This window comes from Spermophilus citellus (assembly GCF_964194105.1).
Source record: "Spermophilus citellus genome assembly, chromosome: 2".
Classification (NCBI taxonomy): Eukaryota; Metazoa; Chordata; class Mammalia; order Rodentia; family Sciuridae; genus Spermophilus; species Spermophilus citellus.
This window is the reverse complement of record NC_138183.1, coordinates 244,110,630-244,123,727: the sequence shown is the minus strand read 5'-3', so window position 1 is coordinate 244,123,727 and position 13,098 is coordinate 244,110,630. Positions and strand designations below refer to the sequence as shown.

The 13,098-nt window shown below is 38.4% G+C and overlaps 1 protein-coding gene across 6 annotated transcripts in view; it reads left to right on the top strand.

Annotated features, from left to right (window-relative positions):
* The window catches only part of LPXN (leupaxin), a 38,418-nt gene extending 25,534 nt beyond the window's left edge, over positions 1-12,884 (top strand). For all 6 annotated transcript variants that reach the window (XM_081279460.1, XM_081279458.1, XM_081279462.1 and 3 more), the window contains exons 5-9: positions 934-1,101; positions 1,983-2,156; positions 2,273-2,354; positions 11,618-11,766; positions 12,092-12,884. In XM_081279460.1, coding sequence (XP_081135586.1) covers positions 934-1,101; positions 1,983-2,156; positions 2,273-2,354; positions 11,618-11,766; positions 12,092-12,361 — 843 coding nt within the window. In that variant the 3' untranslated portion in view covers positions 12,362-12,884. The remainder of the gene's footprint in view (positions 1-933; positions 1,102-1,982; positions 2,157-2,272; positions 2,355-11,617; positions 11,767-12,091) is intronic.
* Positions 12,885-13,098: the final 214 nt, after the last annotated feature.

Below are 13,098 nucleotides of genomic sequence, written 5' to 3'. Positions count from 1 at the left end.
ATTACAACATGTTTGTTTGTTTACTGTGTACCAAAGAATGTAAATCAATAAGGCTAGAAACTTGGTTTGTCTTGTACATTGATTTATTCCAAGTGCTGAGGGCTGTGATTGGCACAAACTAGGAATTCAACCAAGATTGTAGAATACATAAATAAAATGAAGACTGGACTAATTGTCAACTTAGGTCATTATAAGAGTTAGAGAGGATATCATATTCATGTACTCAATTTTCTACAGTCAGAAAAGATTTAGAAATAGAAGAAGGTTGGTCAGTTTTCATTTGGCTTTAGAAATTTAGAATAAAAGGGAAGTGAAAATATTTCTCTTTTGGTATTAAAATGTTGGATTCCTCCAGATCTTAGAGGAAAGTTAAGGGAAGACCAAGAAATCTATTGGTAGAGGTGAACATCCTGGGTTGTGTAGAAAATACCAAGAAAGTTGTTTTAATCAGCTTTTTCCTCTGCTGTGACTAAAAAAAAAAAAAAAAAAAAAAGACCCGATATGAACAATTTTTAGAGGTAAAGTTTATTTACAGGCTTATGGTTTCAGAGGTCTTAGTCCATAGACAGCTGGTTCCATTCTCCAGGGTTCCAGGTGAAACAGAACATCATGGCAGAAGAGTGTGGTGGAGGGAAGTGGCTCACATGATGATCAGAAAACAAAAAGAGACTCCACTTGATATATACAAAATATATACCCCAAAGGCATGCCCTTGTGACCCATCTCCTTCAGCCACAACCTACCCACCTTCAGTTACCACTGAGTTAATCCCAAAGGGGATTTGTTCACTGGTTGGGTTAAGGCTCTCATAACCCAATCATTTCTCTAAGCTTTTTTCATTGTTTTACACATGAGCTTTTGAGGGACATCTCACATACAAACTATAACAAAAGTACTTGAAAGTTAACTCTATTTGTGGTTTCCTTGTACCAGGTTGTGATGAAGGCAGATGCCAGCAAGAAACAGTTACCAGACAAGCAGGATCACAAGGCTTCCCTGGATTCAATGCTTGGGGGTTTGGAGCAGGAATTGCAGGACCTTGGGATTGCCACCGTGCCCAAGGGCCACTGTGCTTCCTGCCAAAAACCAATTGCTGGGAAGGTGGGATGAGCTAAGTCTGGTCCTATAGCATTTGTATATGTGTGTTTGTCTCTCTGCCCTGCCAAAGAAAGTACTTTCTACTTATATCTAAGACTTTTAAGTAATCATTAATAATTACTGATCACTTATAGTGCTCTGATAACAGAGCTAAGTGCTTTATAAGTATTTCCTCATTTAATGGTCCCACCAGCCATTATTTAATGGTCCCCCCAGTTCCCTTTGTAAAGACAAGGAAATTGAGAGCTGAGAGGCATCAATTGACCTGCCCACAGTCTAGTAAGAGACAGAGGTGAGGTTTGAAACCAGGAGAATCTGATGCCTGAGGTTGAGTTCTTAACCATTTTTCTCTATCATCTTTATTGATGGAACCTATCTCACTGCTCCCTTTGTTCAAACATTTCGGCTCTAAATTGATTAGTTTTCAGCTGAATGTATCTTCAAATCATAGCCACAAAGTCCTGCTCTGAATCATCCTTCACCAGATCCATGTAGAGGGCTTTCCGACCGGAACTCTGTAGGGCATGAGATGAAGTGCAGAGCAGAAGAGTTAAAACTCAGTCGGCCCTTTCCTCTTCCAAGGATCCCTTCCATATGAAAACTGGAGTTATCTCTTGTCTATCACCTGTGTGCTCTATGTTTTTCTACTGTTTTCTGAGGTAGTAGAATGAAAAGGAACATGTACCCATGTTTATCAGAGTGATCAGTCAGGAAAGTGGACACCCTTTTACTATTCATTAAGCCTGACAGGAGACCACCTCAAGTGTGCTGTAAGTCCAGGGATTGTTGTCTACATGGAATGCAGTGGCCTACAGAGTTGTGCAACCTCAGTCCTTAAAAGTAGTCTGCTGGGCTTCCATTTCTGGCTCTATGTCATCCCCTAGATAATCCATGCCCTAGGACAGTCATGGCATCCAGAGCACTTTGTCTGTACTCACTGCAAAGAAGAGATTGGCTCCAGTCCCTTCTTCGAGCGGAGTGGCTTGGCCTACTGCCCCAAAGACTACCACCACCTTTTTTCTCCACGCTGTGCCTATTGCGCTGCTCCTATTGTGGATGTAAGTAAATCTCTCTCCTCTCAGGTTTCATGTAGGTTTTAATCACTCTTTAGAACCCAGATAATGTTTGACAGGTCTGCAGTCTTCTAATGTCTCTCTCTGTGTTCCTTTTTTAGAAAGTGCTAACAGCAATGAACCAGACATGGCACCCAGAGCACTTCTTCTGCTCTCACTGTGGAGAGGTGTTTGGTGCTGAAGGTAGGACTGGGAGGCTGCATCTTAAACCCCAGGGGCTGGTGGTAAGGAAGAGGCCAGCAGTGCTTTTCCTTGGAGCCTGTTTTTCACTGTTGCAGCAGTCCTAGTTTCTACCAGTACCATCTAAGTGCCCTTTGTTAGCTTCCCATTGTTGTAACAAAATCCTGAGAAAAATCATCTTAAAGGAGAAGAGGATTATTTTATGTCATCGATTCAGATTCATACATGGTCACTTGATTCCATTGTTTTGGGGCTTGTGATGAGGCAGAACAGGGAGTACATGATAGAGCAAAGCTGCTCACAACATGGTGGCCAGGAAGTCGGGAGAGGGAAAGGGGGGGGGGAGGGGCGAGGGAGGGGGAGGGAGGGAGGGAGAGGAGAGGAGAGGAACAAAAGTACCCTTTTTTGGTGGGAGGGGTACCAGAGATTGAATTTAGGGGCACTCAACCACTGAGCCACTTCCCCAGCCCCATTTTGTATTTTATTAGAGACAGGGTCTCACTGAATTGCTTAGCGGCTCACTAAATTGCTGAGGCTGGCTTTGAACTTGAAATCCTCCTGCCTCCGCCTCCTGAGCCACTGGGATTCCAGGCGTGTGCCACTGCACCCAGCCAAAATGTACCTTTTAAGGGCATACCTCTGGTGACCTACTTCCTCCAACTAGGCCCCACATCCTAAAGTTTCCACCACCTCCCAAAGCCCATTAAGTTATGAATCCATAAATAGATTAATCCATTCATGAGGTCAGAGCTTTAATAATCCAACCACCTTTCAAAGGCTCCACCTCTAAACACTGCTGTAAGGGGACCAAGCCTTTAGCATGAACTTCAGATCCAAACCATAACATACTCATTTTGGTACTAGATGACATCCCTACCTCTTAAAATTTTTGATAATTGATTTTTTAATCAAAGTGATACAAATGTATAGTTTAAAAAGTCAAATGTTACTTCATGATTATTATGGCTTAACTCTTAAATGTACTCCACAGGCTCATTTTTTAAATGTTTTTTTGAACAACTGTGACTCATACATAGAATTTGAAAATTTCTTTATTTGTCACTTTCCATCCTTTTAGAATTAACTTAGAGAAGAAAGTTCTCATCTCTTCCTAAATAAAAACTTGGCCAATTACATGTCTTTTTTGATCACCTTAATAAATAGTTTTAGGTATAACATCAGTTTAAAACAAAACAAAAAAGTCCTGGGCTGGGGTTGTAGCTCAGTGGGCATAAGGCACTGGGTTCGGTCCTCAGCACCACATGAAAATAAATAATAAAATAAAGGCATTGTGTCTATAAAAAAATAAAAAATTAAGTCTTTAGGTAATTTAGTCTCACAGTGTCTGATTTAGTAGTAAACGAGCAATAGTAAAGCTTCCAGATTTTTTAAAGTGTAAAAGTTGCTCTTTTTTCCTGGAAGGGCCTTAAACCTGGCCTTTCACCTCTCCTGAACTGCCTTTGCCCCTACCACCCTCACTCTAATTGCAAGACAATTAGGGTTGAAATGTGAAAGATGGGAACAGAAGGCAGGCAAGTCCTACCTCATAAAGTATTGTTATTAAATTGAGTTTTTGCTCTGGGTCTGTGTAATGTTTAACTCTCCTTCTATGGATTAAATACAGGTCCCGGAGTGAACTCTTTTGATGGCCCACTGCATGTATTGTTGGCTACTCTGTCCTTGTCATATTTCTTTGAGGACTGGTTCCTTAGAGATTCTTTCTTCATAGTCTTTTTCATTGTTCCCTTCTGGTGTTTCCTTAGAAATTATTAAAATGGTTTTATATCATCTCTTTCACTCAATTTTTCATGTAAGACCTTGGGAAACCTTCCCTTTTCTCCATCAGCCAATGGAATTGTACTTCATTTGCAGCTACTTGTCTATATTCAGCTGCTGTCGGCTCTGTCAGCCATGCTCTCCCCTATGGACATTTTGCAGGGATGAGTCAGATACCATCAACTGTGTCTCACTAACAACAGGGCACACATATTCAGCTCTCTGAGTAGTCCTATTGAAGTCCCTCCTCTTTCTTTCTTTCTTCTAGTACTGGGGTTGAACCAAGGATACGTAATCAGTAAGGCACATTCCCAATCCTTTTAATTTTTTATTTAGAGACAAGTCTCACTAAGTTGCTTTGGGCCTCACTAAGTGAGGCTAGCCTTGAACTTGTGATCCTCTTGCCTCAGCCTCCCAAACAACTAGGATTACAGATGTGTGTCACCATACCTAGCTTGAGAATAGTTTTATTTCATTTTTACCTAGTTGTAGATGAAAACACTGAACTTCAGGAAAGTAAAGTTATTTTCTTAAAGTCATGGTTGAGGAGATAGAACTCAAACTCAGGTCTCATTTCTGCAAATTCCATGTTTTCTCTACAACATAACTTTCCCTTGACTGTGCAGTTATTGGATCCCTTTACTTTTGTAGTACCAATGTGATGTGCTTTATTTGACAATAGACCAATGGAATAGACACAATCCACTAGCAAAGCCCTTTGTGGTAATTTGTTCACTGGAGCTTGCTCAGTGCATTTCACACAAATCATTAGGTATTTTGTTTCAAGATTGCCCTTCGGTGAAGCATCACTTTTCATTGAGGCTTGTCACAGTAAATTTACATTGCAGTGGTAGCCATATAAGTTGAGAGTTAGTTGAGTAGGATAATCAGCAAGTGAATACTGCCCACAGATAACTGTAATATGGAAGTTTCCTAGAAGCAGAACAGCAGGATATAGACATATTTTAGATAGAGACGTAAGTTAGTTACCAAAGAAAAATGTCCAGTACATAGGATGACCAGAAAGCATAACACAGGTGGCTAGTTTCATTGTTCTTGACTTTGGCCTCTTATAAATAGACAAGACTGATTGAGTCATTTATGACTTTAAAGAAGCACATATCTATACTTAAAACGTATTTGTTAATGGAGGCACTTGACAGAAAGGACCATTTATTAATCAGAAGCTCCTGTTAAGTAGTATTTGCATTTCTATGCCTGACTTTCTTGTAGATGGGTATCCTACCATATGGTCAGTCCATTAATTAGGTGACATCCTGCCTTTTACCCCAAGTCACATAGTCACACATAGAGTTTCAGTAATGACAGTTTAACCACAGAGTCTCTTGGGAAATTAATTCATCTGCATTTTTTTCTTCAGTTCAAAGAATTCCTCTTTAAGGCTCAAGTTTCTAAGCACATTGGGCCTTAGCATCCTCAGCATCCTCCTGAGGGACTAGGTCCTCAGTGCCTACCTGTCTTTCATTTTAGTTGTTCATTATCCAGGCCATGCAGGTACTCCCTAATTTCCCCTGTGGCTAAAGTCTCACCATAGTAAAAACACCCTCCCTGTCTCTGTGACAACTTTTAATTGTCAGTGTTTCACATTCGTCCTCCAGAGGTAATTGGCCCCAGAGAGAGCTTCTGGGAAAATAAGTGCGGAAACTTGCCCAATTTATTGGATTACTAAATGCAGGAGCATCACAGCAAGTTTGGCTGATTGCTTTTGATTCCTCTCCCAAGAGTCACCCAAGTTGAAACAGTAGCTGTTACTTCCATGCTCTCTTAACTCTTGAGACCAACTGCCCTGTAAATGCCTAGAGGAGGGTCATTCCTAGGTTAGCTGGCATGTCTTACAGTTTTCCCATGTAGTAGTACCTACTTATAGGCAAGCTCAATTTTGTGTCCTTTGCTTTATGCACATCAGCATCACCTAGGGACTTATTAAGAATGCAAAATCTGGGGCCCCATTCCATACCTATTGAGCAAAAAAAATGGGGGCAGGATGAAGAGAACCCAGTAATCTAATTTAGCAAGTTCTTAGATGAGTGATGCATGCAAAAGTTTAAGAAATACTCTGCCTCATAAAATCAAGAAAGATGGCCGTGGGTGTTTGTTTAGATAGTAGAATTTCCTGTATTCATTTTCTCTAGAACAGACTCTAGAAATATTTTGGGGGGTTGAAGGGAGGAAAGTAAAGTGAGCTCCTTTGCGTCTCAAGCATTTAGAAGGCGGAACATAGAGTAGCCTATAAAATTACTAGTTTGGATTCTTGGATCTGTAGGCCTCAGAGTTCTGATAAATTGTCTGTTTTTTTTTTTTTTTTTTTTTTAAAAAGCAGACATGGCTTTAACAGAGCAAACCATGTCAAAAAGTAACAATAACTAAGGGAGAAACAACAGCTACATAATTTGAGTCACAATCTCAAGCTGTACCTATTGTTATTTTGTGATCTGGCCATTATCATACCATCATGGTAGATTTCTGGAAATATTTCTTGGGTAGGTGCTATGTGGTCCACTGTGTATACTTTACTTGCCTGTTATTTTAGTGAGATACAAACAGAGTGCTTATATTTATAAAACTACTGGGTTATGATATTTGGGCTCAGCTGATAACTGTCAGTTCGTTCCCATGGAGAGATCAGTGTCAGGATGCGTTTAAGTTAGGAGTATGATATTGAAATTGGGCCTTTATTTGAATCTCAGCTTCTCTACTGAGTAGTTATGAGTAACTTCTTTAACCTTCCTTTTTCTTTTTCATTTGGGGTTAAAGATGGGGTTAAAACTCACTTCAAAGGATTGCTGGAAAGGATCTAATTTTAATTTAGTACTATAGTTAAGAGTCTTCAGCAGAAACAGTGGATTGCTGATTATTTTAGGTGGCCTCCCCCCAGTAAGTACTAAGGAGAATTCCTTACAGAAAAGTTCCCTATTTATACATATTCTAGTCAGTGCTGAACTGAAGCTTTCCAACTACAACACATTTCTGGAGCTAATGATCTCATCTTTGCTCTTCTATTATTAATCTCATGTCTATCATTCAAAAATATTCATTAAGCAACTACTATGTATGTGTCGGGGACTATTGTGGGTCCTAGGGATAAGTAACAGAAAAGAAAGTTCCTACTGTCATGGTAAATACATTCCAGTCAAAGAGATGAGTAATAATCAAACTAGCCAACTGATTAGGTAGTGTTTGAGATAGGGTGGTTGGGTCAATTATTCTCTGAAGAAGAATCCTGAGTTAAGTGAAGGACTAAGCCACCTGGTTCTCTCAGAGAAGTGAATTTTAAAGCTAAGAGAATGTTGACTGGGGGTATAGCTTAGTGGCAGAGCATTTAGTTAGCACTCATGAGCCCTGAGTTCATATTCCCAGCTCCACAAATATGTGCTTGCATGTGTGTGCACATGTAGAGGGAATGACCACTTGAACAGGTGCTTGAAGATCAAGTGTTTGAAGATGGATTAGTGTATTCTATTATTCTTATTTTAAATGTAAAGACAATATAAAGACCTCACAGAAAATTTCAGATGTAACTTATTCTGTTAAATAAGCAACATAATTTTTTTCTTACAAATATTTTACATTTATTCAGATTTATGGATTCTTAAGTTATAGTGTGCCTTGTCATGAGCCAGCCATGGGCTGTGTGTGTAAGCCGTGAGCATTTGAGCACATGAAGATGTTGCTTCTCTGACTGGGCTGTGCCATATATGTATCCTTTTCTCTTGCTCTGCCTTTGATCCCACACAGCACCTGAGATGGGTGTGACCTTCTAAGATGTCAGTCAATCTGCTAACCACAAGACATCACCAAGCAATCCCCTGAAACCCAATCCCTTGCCTTATTTGGGTTGAACTTTCTCAAATGTCTTTCCCCAAAGTAAATAGGATGGTTTCAGGCATGCTCTCTCTTTTATTTTTATTATTTATTTATTTATTTTTGCCAGCCTCTCTTGCCTCCCTTGTGGGAGCTGGGGCAGAGAAGCTGTCACTGAATCCCAAGAAAAAGGTACTTTCTCTGTCTGTGTGATTATTTAATGCCATCCCAGTCCTCTTTATTTAATGCCTCCTCCAGTCCCCTTCATCTAGCCCTCCAGTCTGCTATTTTGATGGAATTCCCCCTCCCATGCCTTTTCCCTTTCTCTTTCTCTCTCATCCCTAACCCTTATTTTGGACCAGCTTCCACATATCAGAGAAAACGTTCAACCTTTGGCTTTCTGAGTCTGGCTTATATCACTTAGCATGGTCTGCTCTAGTTCCATCCACTTGCCTTAAAATGACATCATTTCATTCTTCTTTATGGCTGAATAATACTCCATTGTGTATAAGTTTTCTTTATTCATTCATCTGTGGAAGGGAACCTTGGTTAATTTCATAGCTTGGCTATTGTGAATTGTGCCAACATTTAATGTGGCTGTATCCCTAGAGTATACTGATTTTAGTTCTTTTGGATATATACCAGGGCGTGGAATAGCCAGATGATATGGTGGTTCCATTCCTAGTTTTTTGAGAAATCTCCATACTGCTTTTCAGAGTGGTTATACTAATTTGCAGTCCTACCAACAATGTATCAGTGTACCTTTTCCCCCACATCCTTGCCAAAACTTATTATGTATTCATGATAATTGCCATTCTGAGGTGAGATGAAATCTCAATGTTATTTTGATTTGCATTTTCCTGATTGCTAGAGATGTTGAACATTTTTTTCATGCACTTGTTGGCCAGTTGTATTTCTTCTTTTGAGAAATGTCTGTTTAGTTCTTTTGTCCATTTATTAATTGGGTTATTTGGATTTTTTTTGGTGTTTTGTGTATTTTTTATATATACTGAGTATTAATGCCCTATCTGAGGAGCAGATGGCAAAGATTTTCTCCCTTGTAGTCTTGTTAAGGAAGTTTATTCCTTTGCCAATGTATTGGAGAGGTGGATCTACATTTTCTTCTAGCAGTTTCAGGGTTTCTGGTCTAATTCCTAGGTCTTTGATTCACTTTGAGTTTACTTTTGTGCAGAGTAAGAAAGAGAGAGGTTAAGTTTCATCCTTTTACATATGGATTTTAGTTTTCTCAGCACCATTTGTTGAAAAGGCTATCTTTTCTCCAATGAATGTTTTTGGCACCTGTGTCTAGTATCAGATAATTAGGTTATCTGATATATGTGGGTTTTTCTCTGTGTCTTCTATTCTATTCCGTTGGTCTTCATATCTGGTGCCCAGACCATGCTGTTTTTGTTACTATAGCTCTGCGTATATTTTGAGGTCTGGTATTGTGATGCCTCCAGCATTACTCTTTTTGCTCAGGTTGCTTTGACTATTCTGAGACTCTTATTTTTCCAAATGAGTTTTAGGATTGCTTTTTCTAGTTCTGTGAACAATATAATTGGTATTTTGATGGAAATTGCATTGAACCTGTATAATGATTTTGGTGGTATGGCCATATTAATAATATTGATATTTTATTAATATTAATTCTGCCTACCTAAGAACATGGGAGGTCTTTCTGTCTTCTAAGGTGTTCTTCAATTTCTTTCTTCAGTGTTCTATAGTTTTCATTGTAGAGGTCCTTGACATCCTTCCTTAGATTAATTCCCAAATATTTTATTTTTTTAGGTCATTGTGAATAGAATAGTTTTCCTAATTTCTTTTTCAACAAGTTCATTATTGGAATATAAGAAAGTGATTGATTTATGTGTGTTGATTTTCTTTTCTCACCTGATCTGGCTAGAGTTTCAAGGACTATGTTGACTAGATGTGAAAGTAGGTATCCTTTTCTTGTTCCTGTTTCAAGAGGAAATGCTTTCAGTTTTTCTCCATTCAGTATGATATTGTCTTTGGGTTTGTCACATATAGCTTTTAAATTGTTGAGCTAAGTTCCTTTTATCCCTAGTTTCTGTATTGCTTTAAACATAAATGAGTATTGCATTTTATCAAAAAGCATTTTTTTGCACCTGTTGAGATAATCAGCTGATTATTGTCCATAAGTGTATTTATGTGGTGAATTTAATTTATTGATTTGTGTATGTTGAACCAACCTTGTATCCCTTTAAAGAAACCCACTTGATCATGATACACTATCTTCATAAAGCAGCATGGGATGTTTGATATACATAGTAAAATAGCCTAGCAAGTTAACCTACTTATTCTCCTGCATAGTTACCCCTTTCTTTGTATGTGGTAAAAACATTTTTAAAAATCTACTCTATTAGCAAAATTTCAGTGTGCATAATAGCAATTTAATATTTCTTTGTAGTTCATTTTTTTAATGTACACCCACTAGGTCTATATGGTCAAAATACTGTTTTAAAGTCATTTGAATGAATCATTTTCTTTTCTTTGGTCATATTATCTGCTGTGTATACATTTAATTTGTTTCAACTTGACTCACTTTTTAGGGATATTTTTCACTTTTTCAAAGCAATTTTTTTTTTTTTTGGTACTGGGGATTAAACTCAGGGTGTTCAACCCCTGAGCTACATTCTGAGCCCTTTTAATTTTTTGAGACAGGGTATCACTAGGTTACTGAGGCTGGTTTCAAACTTGTAATGCTTCAGCCTCAGCTTCCAGAATCTCTGGCATTATAGGTCTGTGCCACAACACCTGGCAATTTTTCACTTTTCAATTTGATACAATAATCCAAATCATATGTACATTTAGGAGCTTCTTTATATTAGCCTTGTTTTTCTAGGATATAATTAGCAAATATTTCTCTTCACATTGTTCTTTCTCTTAGACATTGTTTTGATGTTTTTCCAACATTCGTAAGTCATTCATTCATGTATTTTTATGTTACTAAATATATTTATCTTTAGCCTGCTTTTCAAATATTTGAGCCTATTTCCAGATTAAAGAGAAACCAATCCACTTTAATTTAAGTATTTGTGTGGTTTGAATTATTATATTGAGATCTTGCATTCATTTAAAAATTATTATTTTGTAGTATTTTATCTTAAAATATTAAGCACTTTTTTAAATGTCATTTTATATTTTGGGGATATAATGGAAACAAGATCAACAATATCTTGTTTCTCTGAGAGCTAATGTTTAGTGAGGGATGGCAGATGCTTTCAGATAATGGTAAATGTCTTAAGAACAATGAAAAAAGATGAAGTGATAAAGAGAAACTGAAGACATTCCTTCCTGATAAGATGACATTTGAGTTGATTCCTGAGTGGTAAGAAGAAGTCAGCTGTATCACATCTGGGGCAAAACTGCTCAGAGTGAAGGATACTCAGGACAAAGGCAGTGAGGAGAAACAGCCCTTAACACTTGTTAAATGCTTCCTGTGATCCAAGCACAACTCTGAAACACTTTATCTGCATTGTCTTGTTTATTTTTTCCGGGAACCCTTTGAAGATGTTTTTAATTACCCTGTTTTGATATGAGGGGACACTGAGATTGGGAGAGGTTAGGTCATTGACTTCATCTCTGCTTCTGACCTAGCTTTCAGGGCTCAAATTTACAACTGTGAATCTTTGATTTTATCTCTGCAGGCTTTCATGAGAAGGACAAGAAGCCATATTGCAGAAAAGATTTCTTAGCAATGTTTTCACCCAAGTGTGGTGGTTGCAACCGCCCAGTGTTGGAAAACTACCTTTCAGCTATGGACAATGTCTGGCACCCAGAATGCTTTGTGTGCGGGGTCTGTATTTTCCATTGTCTTTTGGATTTAGGTGAAATCTAGGGTTCTCTTCTCTCAGAAGAGCTACAACTTGTAAAAGGTTCATGGTCTTAGTTGAGGAATTCATGTGGGCTTCCTGAAGGATAAATAAATTACAGCATTTGCTGTGAGCCATTTGCATCTATTTTGCAAGTGGGGCAATCTAAACTCCATTTGTAAATGACCTGTAGTTAAATTACCACAATTAGGAGATAACTTGACAGGAATTTCAAATCTGAATATTTTACTTTGCTGATATTTCACCTCTTGACACATGTATTTCTTTCTGCCCCTTTTCCACCTCTAGGACTGCTTCAGCAGTTTTTCTACTGGCTCCTTCTTTGAACTGGATGGACGTCCATTCTGTGAGCTCCACTATCATCACCGTCGAGGAACCCTCTGCCATGGATGCGGGCAGCCCATCACTGGTCGCTGCATCAGTGCCATGGGTCATAAATTCCACCCTGAGCACTTTGTGTGTGCATTCTGCCTGACACAGTTGTCAAAGGGCATCTTCAGGGAGCAGAATGACAAGACCTATTGTCAATCCTGCTTCAATAAGCTCTTCTCACTCTGATCTCAACCAATCTACAACTTTGTCAAATGGCCTAGAAAATGTAAACCAAGATGAGAGAGTACGTTTGCTGTTACTGACCTTTTGCTTAAATAGGCTTATAGAGAATGTAAAGGTGATGAGTAAATAAGGGGACATTGAGACATTACATGATTAGACTTAGAAATTTTATTTTAGAATTCTAGTTTTATATCTTTTTAATCCGGAACTTGGATTTAGACCTACGTTTTACTATTAAGTCCCTCTGCAGATATATTTTCTGCATGCACCTTTTGTTCTACCTCTGGTTTTCTCTTTCTAATTTCTACCTCTCCTGGTGGCCCTGCTCTCCCTTGGCCTTCAGATATGTCCTGCTCCAAGATTCCTTGTTTCCCTGAATAATCACTGCTGTGTCATTGTCCTTACTGTTAGGAATCATGATACCACTCTTTAATTCTTTGCCTCTCCCTTCAATGTATTTCTCTTTTTCATGGGGAAATAGATTTTAACTGACATCCTTGATAAATAAAATGGCTTGTGGTTTTGATGACTCATTGTCTTATTTATTTGGTAGATAAACTTTCTGCTTCCTGTGTTATATCTGAGGCCTCATTTAGTGTCACCATCATGCCCAGCACTTTATACGTTTTTAAAAAATCTGATTTTCTTACATCCTATCCGTTTGCTTATAAAAGCCTCTCAAGAGATCATCCTTCTTTAAAACATTGAATAAGGTATGTTCTATATCTTAACATAGTCCT